The sequence below is a fragment of the Halyomorpha halys genome, unplaced genomic scaffold, assembly GCF_000696795.3.
Source record: "Halyomorpha halys isolate HHAL.00 unplaced genomic scaffold, Hhal_1.1 Scaffold531.1, whole genome shotgun sequence".
Taxonomy (NCBI): Eukaryota; Metazoa; Arthropoda; class Insecta; order Hemiptera; family Pentatomidae; genus Halyomorpha; species Halyomorpha halys.
Genome location: NW_027111171.1, coordinates 962,273 through 986,401, shown reverse-complemented (window position 1 = coordinate 986,401; position 24,129 = coordinate 962,273). Strand labels below are relative to the sequence as shown.

At 29.8% G+C, this 24,129-nt stretch overlaps 2 protein-coding genes across 3 annotated transcripts in view; one reads left to right on the top strand and one right to left on the bottom strand.

The window, feature by feature from the left end:
- Positions 1-5,914: 5,914 nt before the first annotated feature.
- LOC106683938 (U8 snoRNA-decapping enzyme) lies at positions 5,915-10,624 on the bottom strand. Its single transcript, XM_014425703.2, has 5 exons — positions 10,358-10,624; positions 7,900-7,954; positions 7,717-7,799; positions 6,217-6,345; positions 5,915-6,130 (listed from the first exon to the last, which is right to left on the bottom strand). The coding sequence occupies exons 1-5, from the start codon at positions 10,550-10,552 to the stop codon at positions 5,921-5,923; spliced, it is 672 nt and encodes a 223-aa protein (XP_014281189.1). The 5' UTR covers positions 10,553-10,624; the 3' UTR covers positions 5,915-5,920.
- An 8,691-nt stretch (positions 10,625-19,315) lies between these two features.
- Positions 19,316-24,129, top strand: part of LOC106683965 (uncharacterized) — an 84,387-nt gene continuing 79,573 nt past the window's right edge. For both annotated transcript variants that reach the window (XM_014425746.2, XM_014425743.2), the window contains exon 1: positions 19,316-19,452. The gene's annotated coding sequence lies outside the window, so the exon portion shown is untranslated. The remainder of the gene's footprint in view (positions 19,453-24,129) is intronic.

Here is a 24,129-nt window from a genome sequence, read left to right as displayed (position 1 = left end):
ATTTTAGTATGTATGTGATCATTTATCAATATTACCTATTGCCCACAACTGTGTGGCAGATTGTAATATCTATCAATAAATAAATCTATCTATTAAACTTTAAAGTTTAAGATGCCACTTTAAAAGCAAAGCAGCGATATTAATCCAATGAAAATCCATTGATAGGTTTAAAATAGGTGAAACGAAATTTTGCGCTATGATAGATTGTAAAACCAAAAACAGTTTACCCGTGATCAGCCAGAGTACATATATTAAATAAGAAATGTTATAATAAGATTTATAAATGAACTACGTTTCGGCCCACTTTATAGTCATATATAGTATATCATCCTACGACAATTTTTATAAAACTAAGAACAATCCAGAGCTTTTTTTAAATATATATATTGTAAATTTCAATAATTTACTCGTAATTTTCTTTTAGTTTTATGAATATTTAATTTTTGGCCTCTACTGTAAAAATTTCCTATTTTAATTCAGTTCACTGTGGTTTTTATGATTCATGATACTTGATCTAAATTATTCAATGCCACCATTGTGAAGTTGATATTATGTAACTTCATTAGTGTCATATTGACTTTCAATACCAGTGTTTTTTATTGCATTATTATTTTCTGATTAGATTCACTAATGAACTAGAAACCAATTAGTGCAAAGTAATAAAAAATTCCATTTACCAACACATTTTCTTGTGCTTAGGTACAATTATAATTTACTGAAGTATTAAGAAATCCAAAAAAAGTTGTTCAATTACTATTTGCCACCAATTATCGTTAATTTTAATTTCCTTGCTTTCTTTATTTTCATAAACAATGGATTAGTTAAAATTAGAATTTTTTTTTGTCGTTCATAAATATTAAAAAAATTAAATGGTTAATTATTTACCAATTTTAATAAAATTAACTGTGACTTGGTTATTTGAACTCAGGGTAGCTGAAAAGTGTACTTCCAACGAAAACTGGAATTCTAATTAATTTATGATAACGATACGTCCTCTTACTATGTATTCTATATTTAGGTAAGTGAAAGTAAAATATTAATTCATATGTTTTATCAACTAACATTTAATGAATTTTGCTTGTACAAATTTTAAAATAATAATTATAACCACGAAAATGAATGATATAGTTTATAGTAAAGTTTTCCCTGGAAATAGATAAAAATATAATCCTATTATATTTCAAATTCAAATATGAAAATTCTGGTTTCTTAAAATTAATCCTTATTCTTAGTTGATATTTGACCTAAATTTTCAAAATCAAAATGAAAGCTAAAGTTCATGCAGTATCAATGGTCTAAGCACTCTTTGAATACGTCAATTTGTCAAGCACACGTTTATTAATTTAGTGATAAGATATGGCAACATTGTTTATTAAAATATCAATTAACTGTCATTGATTAACATTGAAACATTTCAATTGACAATGCGAAGTTCATATATTTTCTAATTACGTAGTTTTCTCTTCTTTCTTATATTTATTTTTTGTTTTCGATAGTTGAGTTTCCTTAAGCGGTACAGTTAAATTAATCGTTTATAAGAAATACATAATTATTTTTAAATTAGAACTGAAAACCAATTCAAAAACTTCTCATAACTGTAAGTAAATATAAAAATATTTACAGATTCCCTAGTCCTCAAATTCCCGTTTGTTTGTAAAGTTGTGTAAAAAAAAAAATTGTGGTTTGTATTAAAAAAGGAAGGACATAAAATATAATATTCATTTTTTTCTGTTATTCACTTAGTGTTTTGGTACAGAAGTAATTGACTTTTCGTCAAGATTTTTTTAAACAATACTCAAGAAAAACATGTTGATTTACAAAATTAACGGTTCTTGAAAATCCTTCATTTATGTTATTTTATTTAAAGTTTTCATTAAGGTGTTATCTAAATATTATCTATAATATTTATAGATAAGATTATATTCTTATTCCCTTCAAATAAGATATTGTGTTATATAAAATGTATAGAGTGTTGCTATTCATCTTCTCCTTATTCTGAGGACCTTTCCATGGTGGTTGGGAAGGTATACTCTAGGCATACACCATTTAAAAAGGACATTTCTTTTCTGGCAATTATATATTTAATTACTTTAAATATTAATGTTTTATTTATGAAATTTATTGATCGGCACAATTTTAAGAAAGTAGAAGAATTCATCTATCTCGGAACTTAAGTGAAGTTCAGAAACATTATCCAACTTCAGATAATGACTGCAAACAGGGGCTACATTGGACTTTAGATAAACCTTAAAGAGGAGTAGGTAAGCCTGTTCAAGACTTATCAGGCCTACGGATCGAAATGCTATACACTTCCTAGAACTCTTGAACTGGCTCGCCCAAGGATTGAACACTGAATCCTTCTTACAATCTAAGATATGAGGCGGTCCGTAATGCTGGAGTCTGGGGACAGCACACTATTACCGAGCTGACGGTTCCTCATAAGTCCACTACGGTGGGCGAGACATCTGAAGAGAATGGCGAGTAACACATCCCAAGGAAGCTACTGGACGAACGGCTACACGGACTGAGGAATGATCGGAATAACTAGGCAGTGCCGAGTGGAAGATGTCGTGGATAATCGGTCCATTCTGGGCACTCAAAGCTGGAGAGATGCACCACTGCAGAGAGATAACTGATAGTTGAATTAGCAGCTGGTCGTTTTATCATGCTTTATGAAGCCTCGGTTAAGTTAATTAATTAATTAACTAATTTGTCAATACAAAGCCAAATGAAGATATTTTGCCAAAATCTAATCATATTTGATCATATTTGATTAGAGTTTGGCAAAATGTCTTCAAGTGAGATGTAATAACATTGCATGTCCTTCCTGGACTGATATACTCTAATACTCTTGATATAGTATTTCCTATTCTGATTTAACTACAAACCTAAAAATGCTAACTGGTCAGTTAAAACAGACCATTTGTGAGATCCTTTTTTAATGCTTGCTAAATTCTATCCAGTTCACTCCATAGCCTGTAAACGTGTGATTTCAATGAAACTTTTTTTTACTAGATCAGAAAATATTGGACTCATTTCTGAACATGTTGTATTCGGAATGAAGTTAAAAATATTCGGCACGAGGCAGTAAGATATGAAAAAAAAATTTTAGTGATTTATTATATTATCGTTGTCCGTCAGTCTTTTATATAGATTTACAAACGTAATACATGCATGGAAACATCAAACGTATTTTCCTTGACACACTACTATATTTCAAAAAACCATCCCCTGTTTCCTTTTGTCCTGAAAAAGATTCATTGGAGATGGTGATTTTTTGATACTTGAGTTATAATTAAAGTAAGTTTTAAAGTTTCCGCCCTCGGAGCTTGTGCTTCATGGATTAACACGGCTAAAAGACTGGAATGCGTAGCACATGATAAAGAATCCCTGCAAAATCCCGGATAAAGAATCCCTGCAAAATCCCTGATAAAAAACCCTGCATGAAACTCGCAACTACAAAGCCACTATAATATGCATACAATTTAATTTGAGTGCTGGCAGACATATATACGTCGAACGGTTCCTGAGATATAGATTTCTCAAAATAAATTTACCAACTACTGATTTTTCAATGTATTTTTTATGAAATTTTGCTTTTTAAAAAGCTTTATCTCGAGAACTATTGAAAATTTACCCTAGTTCAAATGACGTTCTCTTAGGTTTTCCAGTTTTGTTGGTATTTGTAAAGATATAGATCTCCGAATGAAAAATTAATTTTTAATATGACAAATATTTGTTTGTTATATCAGTGGTTAAAAAGTGATCGTTTGTAGAAAAAGACTACTTAACGAAGTGGACAAAACAATCTTTTAAAATCCATTTAATGATCTAATAATTTTATAAATTTTTGGTTATTTTTCATGACTTAAAGGATGTTTATCAAAAGACAAAAATGACTCTTATTTCAAGACATTTGTATTGTTTTATTATTTTTTTTTTATTTATTTATTTTTTTTTATTTTAGTATGTATGAGATCATTCATCACTATTACCTATTGCCCACAATTGTGTGGCAGATTGTAATATCTATCAATAAATAAATCTATCAATTAAAAATATTTCAAGACAAATTTTAGTTTTTCATATTACTTAATTGGATTGGGCTTTCATATGGAAAGACATTTATATTCAAAACAACATAATTGATAAGTGATAAAGCTATTTATCGAGAACTATTAAAAATTTACTCTATTTTAAATGACGTTCTCTTAGGTTTTCCAGTGTTGTTGGTATTTGTAAAGATGTTGAGCTCCAAATGAAAAATTAATTTTTTTAACGTTTTAAAAGAGCCGCCATTTTTTATTCCCTCTTACTATGCTCGGCAGACTCATCAATTTAGAATAGTAATATGCCAAGATCGTGGCAACTAGAGAAGTTCGGTCAAGCAGGCCATTACTCGCTAGTGGAATGCAGAGCCGAAGAAGACGGAACTAGTAGGTAGCCAATAAAAATATCCTCTTGACAAGTTGTAGTTATAGTGAACGGGACTTTTCTGCTTGGTGGGTATTTGTTAGTACTTGCTGTATATTTATTTATTTATAGAGACATTTTAAATTACCCTCACCAAATAATGTAACTATAATGATGCTCCAAATGCCATATAACAATATCTTTTCTTTACGTAACTTCAGCCAATATAAATTAGTTGTCAGGTCAATCAGTTTCATTTGATTGAACAACATTTATATCAGAGATAAATATATCATACTTCATTTATATTTTATATTATCTCTTTCCTTATGAATACTACTTAAAAGCGGGGAATTATAATTTTATCACATCTTATTTAATTAGAGTGCTGCCAATGCTTAAAGATTATTTAGAATAAAGAAATTGAAGAATCATAAATATATTAATTTATAGGTCGAACTTATACGTCAACAAGGCTATTTGATCTTCTATACGCTAACATTCGATGGTTATATTTTTAAGCGCACATTTGATAATATAGAACGTGTAAAAAACAAACACAAAAAAAATAAAACTAAACAAACACTTGGCAACTTTCTTGATATCATTAAATATTAAATTTTTTACCAATAGTTTTTTTTTTGTTTCTGATTAAGTCATTATCAGTATTTGTCATGCAATGCCTGATGGAAGATCACTTTCCTTAAAGGCTGCAGATTGAAAAATAAGTTTTGTAGATGAGGATACCTTTAAACCCGAATCGACATGTACATATATTAGTGAGTAGAAAACGCAGCGTATGGTAACATCCAGCACGCATTGAAAAAAATGAACAATGTCCAATTGCATTTAACTTAATAAGCAAAAATATAATCTTAAGCAATATTAAAGTATATGTGTTTATTCTTAAAATGTTAAATAACTGAATAATGTAATTTGGTAATCATTTAAAATGATTTGTCATCTACTGGAAATTTAAACCATTTCAATATTTTATTTTTAGTATATACGCTACTATATTTTTTTTCCCTTTAAATTTCTTCTTTTCTTTCTCACTGATTGGAGTATGTAAAATAAAACTTGACAACACCATACAGTACGCTTAATAATAATAGTAACATTAAAGTAAGCCCATCATAATAAAAGTTACTAGCAAAAAGTGGGCTAGGATATGAATTCCAAGGGCGTGGCAGAGAAGTAGGATCCAAGTGCCGGCTGCCGTCTCCAATAACCATAGTTAAGCCCAACGTTAACCTGAGCGCCAAGGGCGTGCTCAACACCCCACTTTTTGGGTTCACTTTGAAGGTGAGTTGGGTATGCCCATTCTATGTTTACAATAGAGCAATCATCTTTCATTAAAACTTATACCGAATGATATACTTACTTCTTCCCTCTATCTCTGGTAGATGATGAAGTTAATATAATGTATTTTATTGTTTACCTAAGATTTTAAAATATTCACATTCTAACATAATAACTGACTGATAGAAGTGGTTCTATATTGATTTTAAGTCGTGATTTTATTTATTTTTGACATAATTTTTGGTTTAGCTGCCAGTGCCGTTTGTATCTCTTCTGATGTGAATAGTTCTTTCGCCACGAGAGCATGAAGGAGCTGCTCTTTCGAGTTTCCAATGAATCCATGACTCAGGAATGCAGGGAACCCTCTGAAGCCGTCCGCCATAGTGTACAAAGGGATTCTCACAATGCCCATCACCTGCAATTAAATTTTTTGGTTTTTATAATTGATACTGAGTAACTGAATTAATGATTATTAGTTGAAATCAGATATAATTGCAATACCTCTTCACCGTAGTAATCTCCTTTCACAGCTGTGGCTTCGATGTTTAACAAACGATTTAAACTGACCTCTTTGGTGAAGAAATGTAGCAGAAGATCTTTTTCTTCAGAGTAATGGGTTACCACATGGTCCTGAATAATAAAGAAAAGAAAATTTAATGCTTTAAGTACAAATTTTAATGAACATTCTTTATGAATGTCAGATTTTGGATTGATTGATGACTAATTCTATATAGCTAGTTATCATGAACAACTGAGCTTGGGGAAAGGAATACAACTAAGGGAGTAAGGTTATAAGGAAAGTGAAGCCAAAATAGATTATGATAGACCAGAGGCGTGGCAGAAGAGTCGGGGGAGGGTACAAGTCAATCACTGGTTGCCCTCTGTTTCAGTTTAGATTACTATGGTGGATATTTATTAACCTTAGCATTGTAACGTAACGAAAACCTAAGCACCATGGGCGTGGGACCTTTTTCGCTTAACTTTTTTTTTATGGGGAATAGGATAATGCCAACCCCTGACAAATAAAGGACTCCCTCTAAAAAGTTATAACTGACATTTCTTCAAATTTTTGTGAAATATGAAAATAGCTGTCTTATCTATGATCAAACTAACGTTTTTTAAGTTTTGGTGCTTGAGAGCCTTCGTTAAGGATTGGGGTCTGATTCATTACTATCATCAATCAGGTTAGCTAAGAAAGAATATTTTTACACTCAAAAATAGTTCTGTTAAATTTTGTAGTTCTAGAGAGAATTAATACGATACTGGATGGGCAAAAAAAAAAATCAATTTATTGCTTCAAAAAATTAAACCGAAACCCCGTATAATCGAAAGGTAAGATGCGTAGAAACATAAAGATGTTACTAGTTATAAAAAAATAGAGCTGACATCTAGAAAATGTGGATTCAAACTACTTGATATTATACCATTACGTAATGATTCGGTCAATTGAAAAGGTCGTAAACCACCTACTCTAGTTGTTCCTTTCGCGAATGGTCTGTTGAAGTCCAAGAGGTTTACGACCAAACCACTTACACCGAATTATTATATTATGGAACTCGACGAATAACTATATGTTCTTTAATTGATTCTGTAACTCTTTCACTAGAATCCATGGTTCAGGATTATAAGAGAAAAGCCGAAGAAAGATCTAAACGTTTTAACGCTTTGTTTTATCAAACTAATAAGCTGTTTATAACCGTTTTAGGACTGCTAGAAATGCGTTTACGTAGTAAGTTTGAAACTATGGAGTACTATACATCAATTAAAAATTAAAAATAATATTTGAAAAAATAATTTCGTTTTATCGTTACGACATACTATACTTGACCAGATTTATATAGGTTATGATAGACATTCGACTCAGAATTTAATTTTTAATTAATAGTTTCCGTGTTATGCGAGACAGAAACTAATTTTTAAAATTATTTGCAGATAGATTTGATGCATCGGAACCCTGTACTATATCACTTTGTAGTAATATCACGTTTATTCAATAATTACCTCTGGAAATATTCTAAAGTTATGACGCAGTATGCCCATTTCTTCCTCCATCTCTCTGGCCACTGCTTCTTCCGGAGTCTCACCTGATTGAACCATGAATTTTAAAATAAAATATTAAATTACGTATTAAACATAACTATTATTGACCTATTACTAACTTAATGAACATTAATAATTCCATACCTTTCTCTACAACACCTCCTGGAAAACCAAAATGTCCATCAAACCTTAGCTGCATCTGAAAAATGCAGACAAATGGTATTATTGCTTGACTAATATTTATTGTTTATATCTAAATTACTTAACCTTTTTTTGAAAAAAAGCTAAAAAATAAATCCCAGGTTTACTTGCCCAACAGAAGATACCTGTAAGTTTCAATATAGACGGTTTTCTTCGCGTTTAATAAATAATATCTTCTAAACATTTCCATTATTTCAAACAATATAATATACATATCTTAGGCAAAAGTGAGTGAGGATAATTTCATTATCAGGGATAACACAACTGGTAAACTTGAATGCTTATTTTTTGTGATTTTACGTTTAGTTGATGACCTCGACAGCAAACATAATAGATACATTTACAGGCATTAAGTCTCCGAACGAAAGATCGTTGGTCGACTTTATAGCAGCTGGGACCACAATAAACATGAAACACTATCATACATTTTGTTTCTTCTCTAAGTTGAAAGAAGGTATTAAAGGAAAGGAGATTCAGCACCAACGACGAGGTGAAACTTGAGGTCTAACGCTTCTCAAGGACATGGCGGGGAACTGATATTATATGGGAAAAAAAGAGTCATTTTTTTCGTTTTTGAACGCGTTGATTGAAGCGGCGATTATTTAGAAAAATAGACAAGTGTCTAACCTTTTTAATGATACAAATATTGTAAAAAATAAAGAAAATTTTGTATTTCGTAAGAAAAAAAAATCAAATATATAAAGATACTTGAGATTCTCTTTTTTTTTTTTTTTTTTTTTGGTTATTTCTCAGTAGGTAGTCGGTCTCTTGTTGATATTTTGTCTGTTTCTATTTTTTTTTTTTTTTTTTTTAAACTGAATTTTGAAGAAAATATAATTAACCAATGAGTTTTCGACTTGTTAGTCTAGTAAACATAGCAATATTTGGCTGTATCTAGAAATATGTGTATATTAATTTCTGCCAAAGGATAATATTGAACACTAAATGAAAAATGAGCGAATGTTTTTCCTTTTAGAAAATGAGCTTCTGATAATGCGGTTTAAAAACAGTTCCATACCTACTTTACTGTTCCTCTTATTTAGGCCAGGTAGAAAAATAAATTATTTTTTAACAGAGAATATAATTTAGCTATTGATAAAAACAATATTACCCAAAAAATTAAATTTTGATGGGAGTGTAAAGATACATAATTGTAAACATTAAGTTTTTTATAATGCTTTTACTTCTGGACATGATGAATTCTATAAAAATTAAAAAAAAATTATATCCATTCATTGCAAATGATTTTCTAGCATCAACCGACACTCTAGGGGAGTAAAAATAGGTTTACATTAAAGTCTTAGATGATATACGAGGAGAAGGTGGTTGGACGGTGCCGTCAAAATAAAACACAAATAAGTTGAAGTAACATATTTAAGCGTGCCAATGTTTTGGCCACAATTTCTAGCCTTCATCAGGGCTAAGAACAGAACAAGATAACAACCAATGAATACAGAAAATATAAACAGAATGACTTCAAGTGAATAATTGTACAGAATGGAATTAATAAAATAAAGTGATGAAAGAAGTGGAAAATAAAATGTATACTTAGGTAGTTGAATAAGAAGGTAAAATAACATAATTAAGAAAATAAAATAAAATTGAAGTTATATAATGCAAAGAAATATGAATATATTAGTTTATTAATAATTTAAAAATTAATATTATGGAAAGAAAAATAAAATTGAGAGAAAGAAAATATATGTAACCATAATATTAGATGAAGAGGCAAAATATAAGTAAAGTTTGACAAAAGAAATGAATAGAAAAACAAATTTTGAAAACAACAATAATAATATATGGTGAACATAACTAATAACCTGGGTAAGGAAAATTGAGAAAAGAAGGGAGGGAGGTAAAATAAAGATAGGGGAAATAGAGAATAAAATATAAAACGAACCTGTTAGCTTGAAATCTTACCGCCAAGTGGCTCCTGCGCTCCGAATGGCCTAACTCCGAATAGATGTTGTATAGGCTAAGATGATATATATACGTCCGTGCATGTTTCCGGACATACTTGTTATGTATCAGAATTTGCACAATTTAACGCTTTAAATTGTATTGATTGACAAGGTAAAGCTGCAAGCAATACTCGAAGTGTTATTCGGTATGAACATAAAAATACTACACAAGACCTGGGTGTGTTAATCGTTTTACCATCGTCTTCGGCAAATTAGAATCCATTGGACGAAGTAAGTTTGCAATTACTTTTAGATTAACTTGTAATTTTATTGGATATATCCTTGAATTCAGACTATATCCCTTTTGAAGTTGGAGAGACGCTGGAAAACATTAAAGAACCCAGCAAAATGCTAACCAGTGTAGAGTAAAACATAACTTTTTCTCTCTATAGATATTGAAGTTGAGGACTTTAAAGCAAATAATGGGAAAGCAGACTTACGAGGATACTAGCTTTGGGAAGGTAAGCCTTCATGACCGGCTTACTGTTGAGGGCGTATATCATGCAATGAGCCGCGTGACTCGAGTTCTTAAACCTGTCCGATGGCAACTGCTTCAAGTCCAAGATCTGGGTGTACTTCTTACCGGGGCATTCCAAACCCAGCTCGTCTTCGAACGAGAGTCCTCCCATGTACATTCTGCTTGCTTTTCTCTTAACTATCTATAAATGGAACTATAACCTATACATCCAGCTGTTGGAGATTTATAATTAATGTATAAATATCATGTTAATTGATAAATAATTTTCCATATCAAATTATATCCTTTTGTATACAAAATGTCATCATTTTAATAATTTGTTTATGATTAATATGATGACTTAAGGTATTATATCAACTTCCGTAAAGGTTTTTCAGCTTGTTTAATTTTGTATTATATTGATTGTACCTTACAAAACATAAGTCTAGTTTTTAGCGGGACAGCCCCAAGTTTAGGCAATGTTCTTGGTGTCCCCAGGATTTACCACAGGCCCTGTAATGCAGTAAAACACCGATTATTTGTCTCATGATTTATTGTATTTTCTTTGAAACTTTAAGGGGGGAGGTGGAATCCACCAGACCTAAGACCTATCGTAATTAATCGGTAATCTCTTGTTGAAAAGGTAAAAAAAGTGAAAAATTAATCTCTTTTTCAACAAGAGATTAATTTTTCACTTGATTCACATTAAGCAATTTTATTTTTTGTCAGTTATCGTCCGTGGCTTTGTCTATGCAATTTGAATGCAATGCTGAATTTTTCTAGATTTTTTTTTCAATCTATTGGATTTAAGTTCGTGTAAACGTTTAAAATATGTTATCTTTACTTATCCCGGATTTCCTATATTCTGTCAAGATTTTATTTTTCCAAACTGGGTATTAGGGAAAATAATGCTTTATATATAATTTATAAACAGCAAATAAAGGTTTCAAACTAATAGGTTTTGTTTCATAAAGATCCTCGGAGCATCTCCGTTGGAAGAACATTCCGATGCCACAACCTTTAAGTAGGAACTATGAAAAACCAGATTTTACGAATTCGTTAGTGTTTTAGTTTACCAGAAGTGTTGCTGCAAAATAAATTATTAACTAAACAAATATACAGAACATAAAAGTAGCCTAATTAATTTTTACTTAAGTTACCAGGAGTTTAATTAAATGCTCACAAAAGATCTGAGATAAATATGAAACATAAAAATATTTATTGTATAGTAACATTAACTTTATTATTTTAGGAAATTAATACATAAATTTTTATAGCCACCCCTAGGTCCTGGAAACAAACAGGGTGTTTGCCCTTCAAAACAGAAAATGACTGATAACTTTAATTTTTTACTGTTTATTTTTACTTTTAATACATCTTTGCTCGTTTTTTAAATTAATATAATTTTAAGAACCCTGTCCCTTTTTAATCCTGAAACTTCTTTGGTGCTTATTAAAACAAACAAGTCAATTTTACTATCTAGAAAGTAATGAAATATTGCCCAACAATGGTGGCAGATTGTAATATTTATCAATAAATAAAGTTTTGAATTAATTTTTAAAAAAATTAAATACTAAGAAATCTAAAAAAAGTATTGATACTATCAATCATTTAATTGATACAGGACTCCTTCCAAGAATTGGATGAATTAAACAATGTTGAATTGAATAATTGCCATACTTTCAAAACGCAGGCATTGGTTAGTACTAAAATATAGCTCTGCTATGCTTTGGCAAACCCTTTATGTTCTTATTTAACTCTTTTGCGATGGTATACAGCTATGATTAGATAGATTATAGTTAAAAATTTAAATGTAAAAAGATAAATCAATTGTTGGAAATGTCATTTTCTGTTGAACAGACTTAGCTTATTTAAGGAGTTTTCTTACTTTTATATAAAATTAAGATAACTTCAATCTTAAAAATAACTATACTTCATTCTTTAACTAAAATAACTATACTTCATTCATTAACTAAATTACTTGATAAAACTAAGCTAATATTATAATTGCAAAATAATTATTTTCCACACCCTATTAGATTGGGTAATATAATGCTTAGCCCACTTACCAGTAACAAATCTGTAACAAAGGAGTCACAACAGGAATAATTTTTACATCCAAAAGCTGGAAAATTTAAGATTTGACTGCTAAAACTATGATAAAATGTTTTCTTACAAAAATTACTAAAGTTTAAAACTAATACCAATTACTTTGTCAAGAAACTGAAATTTTATAGATATAATTTGTAAAAAACAATATTTGCAACCGTTAAGTGAAAAGTTCAAATCTAAAAGAGCTGGGAAAAGAGAAATGCATGAAATATTATTGAGAAGATTAAAATATTTTAATATAGTTAAGAAAACTGATCAAAATTGTTAAAAAAGTTTTTAGAATTTGTTCCTCCATGTAAAGTCCCTATTGGTACTCGCCTTAGAAGAAAAATAGAGCAAGACAGAAAAAGAGAACAAGAATTCACAAAAAGATATTAATAATTTAAGGACTACTACAATTGCATATTTGAGAAACAAATGATGAAATCAAAAACATCTTGCAATAAAAAAAATCTATGAAGCCATGGCCATATAAGGTTATAAGATACAAATAGTACTTCTTTTGTATCTCTTGTATTCCTACAAACACTAACGCACCTATTATACTAAATTCTAGTATATACACATAGCTCTTTCCAATACTATAACATGGTGCATTGGAAAGAGCTATAATAATATCCTGAAATATTTGTCTCATAAAATCCTTTTAAACCTTTCTAATTTCTTCAGACAAGCTCTCAATATTTATTTTGCTTTGGACACAGATTATTCTTCCATTTTCCATACACTTTCGTTTTACATGTTACTCCAAACAAAAACAACTACACTGCTATTTTTACTATTGGTATTTATAATTAATATACAATTTATGATTTATGAAAATTATTATAATAAATCAAACTTTTATTTGTAAATAATGATTATAACATTCATCAGAAATGTAATCATTATGTGAGAAACACAATGATAGGCAATATATTATGAAATATAAGGTCAAGTTATGGTTTATTACATTTATTAAAAAAAAAAAAACATTCCTTAAATAAAAGAAATGGAGTCAAAAATACACATTACAACTTAGGTGAAAGATTCATGCTTATGGTTCTAGTCACAAATATTGATAATGATATTGCTAAGTTATGAGATATACTTGATGTCTAAAATAGATTGATGTATTTAATTTATGACTTTGTTATTTACTGATATGGAAGGAATTACTTTATTTAAAGAATACATAGTTAAAAAATTCAAACTTTGTATTGATCAGATTTAAAGCTAGTGCTCATAGCTCATTATTTTGTATTTCAAAATAATAATTACAAACAAATTAAATTATTTGAGATAATTTGGACTAAAGGTTTGGCTTGACAGGCTTAAAAGATTTTTTGAAAAAAATTTGTTCATTCTGACAAGTAAAATGTTTAAAGATTATAAAATAATTTCTAAATTTTATCATTGTCTTAATTATTTGATGGTTGATTAATGCATATTTTGTAATCGTATATTACTTGTCTTTGTAATTAAACTTTAGTTTCTGATACTGTTCATTTTATTTCCCTGTATTAGATATACCATTATGATGTGATTGAAAAGATTCAAAAGATATCAATACTGAGAATGTAAAACATCTCGTTATATCACATGAAATGTCCATTTTTTGGAGTAAAATTAATAAAACACTGGTCTAAGTTTGTATATTATCAGAAAATGATTGTTGGCATTATGACAGTTCTTCCAATTATCGAAACATGGTTTCAGTTCTATGTTAATATAAGCTTGCAGTTTGAAAGAATTCCTGAAGACTAATTCCTTTAACTTGTTTTGTGTCTCACCAGTTGGATGCGAACAATTTTTTTGTTAAGAGTGACATTATTCTATCTTATATCACAAACCTTATTCAATATCATAATATCTTCTTTTTTAAAAGCCTGGCAGGCCATATTTCCTTGGACGATTATTTTTTTTAATTCTCCAACTATAATATCGTGATTATTGTAGGATGACTTGATTGCTTTATTTTATTAAGCTTCCATTCCATCTATAATTTAAAAAAAAAAGATATAATATAGTCTAATTAATTCTAGTCAGGAAATGTATGAGTTTCTTTTTCACTCTTTTTTTTTCTATGGATTAATTCGATAATCAATAGTTTATTCAATTGAACTGTTGGGTAAGCTGAAAGGTTTTTTTGTTAGGATTAAGTTACTGAGTAATTACAGGTATCCTATTGTGAATATAAACAATGAAGAAAATTATCAATATCCATTCTATCAATGTTTTAAAAAATAATTTAAAAATCTGCAAGCCCGTGTTATGAACAAGAAATGAAGGAAGGAGTGAGGATATAGAAAAAGTGTTTAAGAGAGGCTGATTGTATTATTGTAGAAGAATCGATGCTTTTTACTTTTACCTATTATCAAAAGCTATGATCTAATAAATTAATTCTGCTATTAACAAATTATATCCCTCCTTTACTAAGCATAGCTGACTTTAACTAAGTGGGGGCACATCTCTAATCCTGAGGATCCAAAGATTAGGAAGAGTCTCCATTCTGAACAACTTTGGGTTATAAACAGTAGGCTATCTACTGAAGTAAGGTATTGAGAAAAATAATGAGAATAACTGACACCAGAATGGTGTCTCCCTCTTTCCTCTGTTTCTTGCCAACTCCTACCCTTCTTCCTGAGTGAGTAAAATACTTTTACTATTGAAGTCAAGGTTTTAAATTCGTGTTTACATTTCAAACGAGACATAACATTGAAACCTAGCTGTGAAAAGAAAATCAATTTGAGCAGGAAATAATCTTAACAGGTTGAATTTATTTTAGAAATGTCCGTGATATACCAAAACGAAGCAGCTGTCGCTAGCCACGTGTCTCACAGCTGTACAACAGGAAACACAAGGTACACATTAGTGTTGGAACCCGTGCGGGACACCCTCTGATTTGTTTTGTAGTTGTTTCTTATAACTGTAAAGAAGTTTTAATTCGAGCAGAACATTAGTTCTAGGAATGAAATAAATAAGAATTTAATTTAATTGCTGGTATGATGTAATATTTTACATATATGTAAGCTATTATTGTAAATTTAAAATGAATTACAAACCGCAAAATAAGGCTTTAATGAGCAAATACTTTACATACAACACCACTGAACGAATTTCACAAACAGTTTTATAACTTTACTATAAAATTTACGTACAATGGGGCCTACCGAATTCCACAAGGAACTGTTATCAAAACAAGAATTCTTATTTCCAAAGCTACTAATTGTTTTGTTTCAAATAAAAAAAAAAATTACACTAGGGGAGAGGGTAAAAATGTGTACGACAGATCTGAGTACCCCCAACAACAAACTTTAAATGGTAGTTAAAACTTCTTGAGCTGCGGTTTCGAAACTTGTGTATATGGCCACGCCACATTTGTTGAGTTAAAAATATTTCATGGGACTCTTTTCGAACTAAATAATTTCTTATTTAGATGGCACAGTTTTAGAATTATCCTAAGAGTGGTTGAAGATGTAGGAAAAGAAGAAAAAAATAGTGTAAATTAAATTCTAATTTTTTATTTTAATATTTTGAAAATGCTTAATAAAATGAAAATTTGCCTTTGGCACTCCTGCTATAAGTTTGATAATCACTGTTCTAATGGATAGCTCTTAATTGGGACATTATGTGTTTATTGAATACAATAGATCTTAATCAAACTTCAGTATTGTGGAGGAAAAAAAAATAGAAATTTGCATCGCATGGAAACAAAGTTGGAAGAGATTGGACAAAGGTATTTTTGAACATTACCAATATTTTAAAGTTTTAAAAATATTTTTCCTGATACAATAACTCTTAAGTGGGTCCTGTATTAGTTTATATGAATACATGCCTTGTATGAAGCATTCTTACATGTACGATTTTGAGTTGAGACATTTATATTAAAAAAAATAAGACTTTATTGTTGGATATAACATGTTCCAGGGCTCATAAACCAAATAGAAAAAATAAACAGTAATGTCATATAAATCCTTTTTTTGAGAAAAGACACATCGTATGTCCCTAATTACATTTGCATTCAAGTCTCCAATTCTATTTAATAAGTTTCCATTTTTAGTGTCTATTAATCTAAACACGTTTAATTGTATCTATAAATACCATTCAAAGTGGAACAGCCCTACCTTGTACAAACCCTGCCTTTTACAAATTTTACAACTTTTACCAAGATCTTTTATTCATCCCATCCAAATTTCTCCATTATTCTAGTTGTGTATTTCAGATGGGGCAATATAACGTTACGAAAAAAATCTGTTGATGTTAAATGGTAATTTTTTTTTATTGGGCCTTGATCAATCTAAACCAACAACTATAGACCAGTTTTCTCAAGCTTCCTTCTACGGTGTTTCGTTATTTTGACCTAGATTTTACAAACCACTCTTATATAATTTCTATGCAAATTATGTGTAAGTTTTTTGGCACAGACAAAATCAAAAATTGTGAGCGTTTCGCTAGCTTGCAACCAAAGGTAGGGAAGCTTTGTATTCATGTACAAAGGGATGAGAATTTTTATCCTCAAAATCGTGAAATTCGCATTTTATGTTTCAAACTTTAAGGGAAAATGAGTTTCGGGCCTACCTGGAATAGGTTTCTACAACTGTACATCAATTTTATAAAATTACAATCATTACTTTCTGTTAAAAATATGCAAATGTATCTTTCTTGACGCACCAAAAAGGGTCGCTCCGATTGGACCAAAATTTGGAGAAATATTGGTGATTAGTGTAAATGTGGTCAAATATAAATCTTAATGAATTCCATCCACTATTTTCGTTAATGCTTTCTCGAAAGTATATCTATTTATTTTTTTTAAGGTGAACATGTTTTTCGTTGAACAGGATGATCACTTCAAGATAATTAAGTTCTGATTGCACCATTGTAAAATATACAAAATTTCTTTTAAGAAATATTTTTTAGCCTAACTAAATGTATCGTAAGGAGGCTTCCGACAAGTAGTGGAAATGTTTTTGTTTTTTTATAACACATTACTCGTGAATTTTTGTCATAACTCCTGCTAGATTAAAGATATCCTACTTCTAAAAAACGTCCCATTTAATAAGTATTAGTTTCGTACAAGTGAAGTCAAGCTTTCTTTCGAGATTGGTCAATTTTGGCTCCTGTTCCTCCAAGATGCAGGATTAGATTTTTTGGACAACGTAAATTTGTTAGTTAAAGTGGAGATAGAAAAACTTTTATCTATTTATTTGCTTAATTTTAAGGTGCCATATGCAACTACAGGGTTCGAGGCACCGTATTCTGGATCTCGTGGTTACATTTCTCGATACAGGTTGTTCTCCTTTAGGAACTTAAACAAATTATTCCAATTTTCTGGCAGTAAGGCTTGAGGTTGTCCCCGGAGGCCAAAAGACGTTCTTGATGATTCCAGCCGCGAACAGTGTTCCAGGATATGCCCCATCGTCAGGGTACATTTACAACCATAACATGTCGGTGAAGGATTTCTTTCAAGAAGGTGCTTATGTATTAATCTTATAGGTTCGATCCTGAGTTGGGTTATGAGGCATTGTTCATGCCGATTTTCGATGATTGGCGGTAGAGGTTGAGTATCACCAAGTATTGTCTTCATTTTATTTGTTTCAGGTAAGAAAGACTTTTAGGGAAGTAGAAAAGTCCATATCGGACTATCCGAATCCACAGAGAAAAGAAGAAATTTAAGTTTTTATTTTTTAAAAGAAGATTCGTATTTTTGTTGCATGGGAAGCGGTAACTGAAATCTTATTTAAGTTAGGTAATGCTTAATTTCAGAATAGTAAACTTCATAAAATTGTTTTTAAAAAGTGTAGAATTTGTCCATATTAAAACTATTTGAAGGAGATCTGTCGATTCCGTTTCCATTCGGGTGTATAATCAAAGAGACGGAATTAACTGTGTAAATCAAAAGTTTCTTTAATATATACTTATTTATATGATTTTAATCAGACGGACAGAATTGATATAAGGGAATGGTATAATCATTTACTTTTATATTGTTATATTCCTGTAATAATAGGAATAAAATTTAAACCACGTATCGTTAATAAATGAGCTGACCAACGAATATAAGAAGTATGTGATGAACGGAATTCTCATTCTGCCGTTGGACATTTTTAATAATTATTTTAACACAATTTTAATGACAAAATATTTTTTATAAAATTCTATAGATTGCATAAATCTTTTTTTTTATTTATTAGGTATTGTATTCAGTTATATCTGAACATTTTGGAATAAATGACTGAGTTTTGAATAATTAACCAGCCAAATTGAACAGGGAACGGCATTGTTATTTTGTAGTTATTTTAATTTTTAAAAAATGGATGTAATTAAGTAAAATTGGTTAAAAAATGTAAAATGTAAAATTACATTATGTACATTCAATTAAATATTGAAAATAATAAACGTTTTTTTTTGTTTATTCAATTTAAGATATGGACTGAAAAATGTTACATATGTGTACAGGCAAGGCGTCTTTGAGCTAAATTACTTTTTTACAATAAAAATGCTCTTTACAATGCCATGCTAACATATAATATATTTAAAACATTTTAACACTATACTTAATTTAAAAATGTTTTATTAAAATTTAATATAATTCAAGTAATCATATTTCTAAGATTTCTACCAAGAAACAAGTAAAACATCGAGTTAAATTTTTAAACAATGGACTAAATTTTTAAAACTGTAACTTAAACATAGTTTTATTTCTTTCATTAATTTTTAAATAATGAAATATATTTATAAAAAAATATTCTCGTTGGATTCATAAGACCGGCCAGTGAGGGACATAAGCAGCGTTGTGTTGGCCAGACTGGGGTCTCAAACCGGTCCCTGGAGTTTTTGTTGTCCGTCAGTTCGAAGCCAACTGTCGGTAGTGTTCTGTGCTGTTTTATTTTACAACAATTAAAGTTCATATTACTGTTATACTATTAGTTTTGTGCACGGAAACAGTGTACTTCTTCTTAATCAGCAGCCGCAATCTTCATCTTGGTGAGTCTTATTAAACTAAACTATCCGAGACAATTTCCTACATGGAACACCTCTTCTCGAATTCTATTCCACATACCGGGGTAGTAATCAAACCCCACGTTTGAGGTTTAGTTCACGTGTGTGAGGTGTAGGAGGAATTGAAGTCTCTCAGCGAGCTTCTTGGCCATTTGCATGATAATTAATTTCTCAGATTTTTAGCCATAATTTACATAACGTAATGTAATCCATGTTTATAAAGTAAATCTTCTTGGTAGATTGTATATATTAGCATGTTTAAAAATAGCATATTTGCTCGAAAAATACTTCGATTTTGGTTTTCGAGAACAATGAGCTTGACCTTTAATTTACAGTACCATTCTGTTTGTGAGACTTGGCATCAACAATTCTGAGAGAACTATTTAGAAACCTAGTTTTACTGCTAGCCTTAAATAAATAAATTTATTACGAAATTGAAATCTTATTTTTTTTTTTTTTTTTTTTTACAATTTATCTTAAAATATTAATTATTTTTGATTTATGCTTAATATTCTTTCTCAAGTTTATTGAAAATATCTCAATAACAGGATTCATGGTTGGATGTTATTTTTTCAAGATTTAATTTTAGTTTACATTATTTATTCAATCTAACCCAAAAAATACAAGAAATGCTAAATTTTAGAAACTCCTATAAAATACATAATGATTTAATAAAAGCAAATAAATGATGACGAAATAATAAAATTTACCATTATTATGGCTCTGTATGTGTACGTATGGTATGAACTTTATGTAGAGTCTCTATGTAACTTAAATCTTGTATGTAAGTATAGTCCTGAAAATGGAGCAGAACACCGAAAAGTTGGTGTTGAGAAAGATGTTTAAAAAATATATATATGAGTCCAGTTTTCATTACCATTTATGGAATATAAAACATGTCTTCTAACAATTTAAAAAATATTGTTGAAATAAGTAATGTGGTTTTAGTCATGGAACGTATCTCTGAAATATGAATGGATATTCAAGTCTAAATAATTATGAAATTTTCGAGCTTCTAGGTAATTAGAATGTTTTTTTATAGTTTGGAATGCTAATGCCATAATCTCATTGATCATATGCCCAAATATTTCCATTGAGAACTGACAGTTTGTATATTTTTTCTTCACCTCTTAAAAAAATATTTATTAGGAGTTTCGTTGTATTTTTCCAATTGAAGGAATGATAATGACGTTTTAATTATTATGATAATATTGTGAAAGACTTAAAGAGGGATGAGAAGAGTTTGTGGGTGGAAGCTCATGATAAACGGTCTATTTCATCTGCAAGGGTAATACGTTGACTTCTATTTGGCTTATGCTCACACACAATAAGTTGAAGTCGCTTTAATTTGCTTCCCAGAGATTTTAGAATCTCTATCCATTACGTATTCTCGAGGGGTAAACCATTTCATTTGATTGGGTATCTGCATATAAATACTTTAAAATTTTATTCATATAAAATGATAGACACTAACAACTTTCCTGACATTACTTTAATCAGCGTTACTCAACAGTCTATTAATTCAGTATCAGAAAGCATTTCAATTAAACCCATTTAATTATTCAGATTAGTAATACTTACTACTTCCTGTTAGTTTTGTATTATAAACTATGCAATACAAATCTCTGAGAGAGAACCGAGGTGCATTGTCTAGAGGCCTCTATATGGCGTAATCCACCATCATTTCCTCATACCATCTAAACAGCATCTATATAATACCATAAGGTAACTATCCATACATAGAGTATCAATCGAAATTAGCTTTAAATTGAGTACCCCCTGAAAGTAGATAGTTTCTATTTAAACATTCGATTTCTGGGTGGTAGCAAAGTCAAGGTATCGATATTTTTATAGTTTGGTTTGGTAACTTTATCGTTACTTCCAATACTGTTCGATAACAATTGTCGATTCCAACTAAAACGCAATAAGGTAGATTCGTTGGATGAAAAGTATTTTTCAGTAAGATTTTATTAACTTAACGCTACATATTGCTTTGGCAAATTTGAAGAAACATTTGTATTTTTAAAAAACTATTTTTAGTGAGTGAGCGCTGAGTGATACAGAAAAAAGTAACTCTTGGTTCAGTAAATCAGGAACTCCATTCACTTGTCATCAGATTTTAGTGATTCGCGATTTCAACCCTTCTTCTTCATTCTTGGATCATCTCATATTTTGTGAGTCAGAACGGTAGCGCGTATAACTCCTTACAGTCAAAAATGAAATAGAATTTGCCGTTTCATTTTTTTTTTTTTTTTTTTTTTTTTTCATGGCTCAAATTCTACATTTAGGACTGAGCAGCCCAAGTCTGGGAATGTAAGATTCTCGGTGACGCCATGAAATAAATATCAAATGATCCAGGTGGGAATCGAACCCACAATGTTCTGAACCAAGCACTTTGGGAACCTCATCTCTACGTTCTCAACTATCACGTTTTTTATTTTAACATGCTTTAATCTACTAAATTTATTCAAATGATTTAATTACAAATGTTTAGTATCTCGTTTTATTGCTTCCTAATTGTTAATAGCTAGTCTTTAAATTCCACGTACACAGACTTGACACTGGTGGAGAATCCTACGCTATCTTTGGAACTTTTATAGCATTAGATTATATTTAAGTATAAATAAAATTAATTTATGTGGTTGAATATTTTCTTATCATATTATCAAATATCGAATCTTTGTTATTTTATTCAAATATTGCATTTATCTAATTGTTCGATCCTAAATTATTTGAACATTCCTACTCCTTCCGTATCGTTTAATCGCGATTCTCTATATGAATGTTTTATAAACTTTTTTCTTGAGCAATTTCACTCTCAAACAGGTTAAGTAGAGGGTAGAAAATTATTTATTCAAAGTTTAATATTAAATTATCGTGTAACGATTGACGTGACTGGTGGAAGTTGTATAACAGTGACTATAACTGGGCGGGGTCTTTGTTTTTCATGACAGAAAGCAATTTCATATAATTACAGATAAATAGAACAAAATCAACAAGGATACTTGATGCCTTTCATAGATTCTTCAAATAAGGAATTAGAAAAATAAAAGTCTTAACTCAAGACTTGTGGAAGAAACATTTTTCTTATTTCTTATCGACTAGTAAGTGGAGCGAGTTATTCTCTTGAAAAAAAAAATATTGAAAAATTGAAAAAAGTTGCTTCTGTTCTGCAGGAGTAGAAGAATAAGAACTTCTCTTCTCTGGTTATTCATTGTACCTTCATACGTACTATTGATTATACATACTGCTCATGATGGAAGACATTAAACCGAAGATAAAAGGAGTCTTCATGAGACGTTTTCGTATCTCATATTATATACGGATATTAATCACCTTAACTTACAGTGAGAGCTAGAAACACCAACATTCTTCCATAGCCAAAGAGTCTATTTAGTGAAATACGTTCTTTCAGAATGTACCTTCTACTCTGCTTTAATGTAAAATTGTGCAACAATAAACAAAAATTTTCCAGAACGATGATTAATAGATATAGGAAATTAAAAAAAAACTAATAGATTTTCTTGGAAAAACCAAATTTTATAGTAGAATCTAATATCTGCAACTTAATTAGTCAATGAACCTTATCGTCAAAAATTAGATATTCTTTGTCCCTAGAATGGCGATATTGAAGAAGAAGAATCTTTGAATATAGTTCAGATGGTGAAACGCGATTTAGTCAATTTTTTTTTTTAGTAAAAATGATACGACGGAATATTTGTAATTTGCATATATCGCTGTCCAAGTTGAACAGTGTAACATCTCAATTATTATTTATTTTAAGTTATGCATGTAATCTTAGCAATAAGGGTAAGATCTATACAGTTCAAAACTGTAATATCTGGAAATATTTTTTTTATTTAAATTTTATGACATGTTTTATAATTATTCTGTTTTACTTCATAGATTTTACCCTTTTTGCGAAGATTTCAGGCAGATCTAAACATAAACACATTTGGAGATGTTGTTGTACACACTATTAAACCGGGACAGCGATGTATGTTGTACACATTTTCTAATCTGGAGCATTTAATACACCAACCAGAATTGTTGACTTGTTATACTGTATGTGGTTCTTCTTTCAGTACCTAATGATTCAATTTTATTTTCATTTCTTTTATTTCTAAACAACAATATGAAAGCTACTATTATCTTGGGAATAAACTTAATAATCTATATATTATATAACTTCCTTAGTCTTCTTCCTTATTCCTCATTCTTTCCTAAGGTAGTTCAGAGATCCTCTACGTATCGGAAGATTATTTTTCCGGGGAGACTGGTCATGGTTGATTAGGATACTTAAAGCTAGGTATGTAACTCCCTTCTTCTCGCTTTATATCTATGGAATAAAAACGATTGTAAACAGCTAAGGGGGACTAAAAAATCTTTCCACTAAAATGATATTGCCATCAAATTTCATTTGAATAACAAGAATTAAACTCATATTAAGGTTAATCGATCGATGGTTTATGCGAAATTGTATTAGCTATTTTTATCTTCATCCAATATTAACATGTATTTTCAAACATACAACCCTTGGAAATGTTGAAATAATTTATTAAATTAAAAATAATTTTATTAAAAATTGTATACCTTGTAGTTTATTTAATGTAATTTTTTTCTGGGTTTTTATGTCTACATTATATAAAGTATTATTTTAGT

Bases quoted from the DNA above. Each gene is read 5' to 3' on its own strand.
- LOC106683938 (XM_014425703.2), bottom strand. From the start codon at position 10,552: ATGTACATGGGAGGACTCTCGTTCGAAGACGAGCTGGGTTTGGAATGC. The intron at 7,955-10,357 runs GTAAGTCTGCTT...TGCATTTTTCAG, and splicing joins TTCCCAAAGCTAGTATCCTC to ATGCAGCTAAGGTTTGATGG. The intron at 6,131-6,216 runs GTATTGCAATTA...ATTTAATTGCAG, and splicing joins GAGATTACTACGGTGAAGAG to GTGATGGGCATTGTGAGAAT.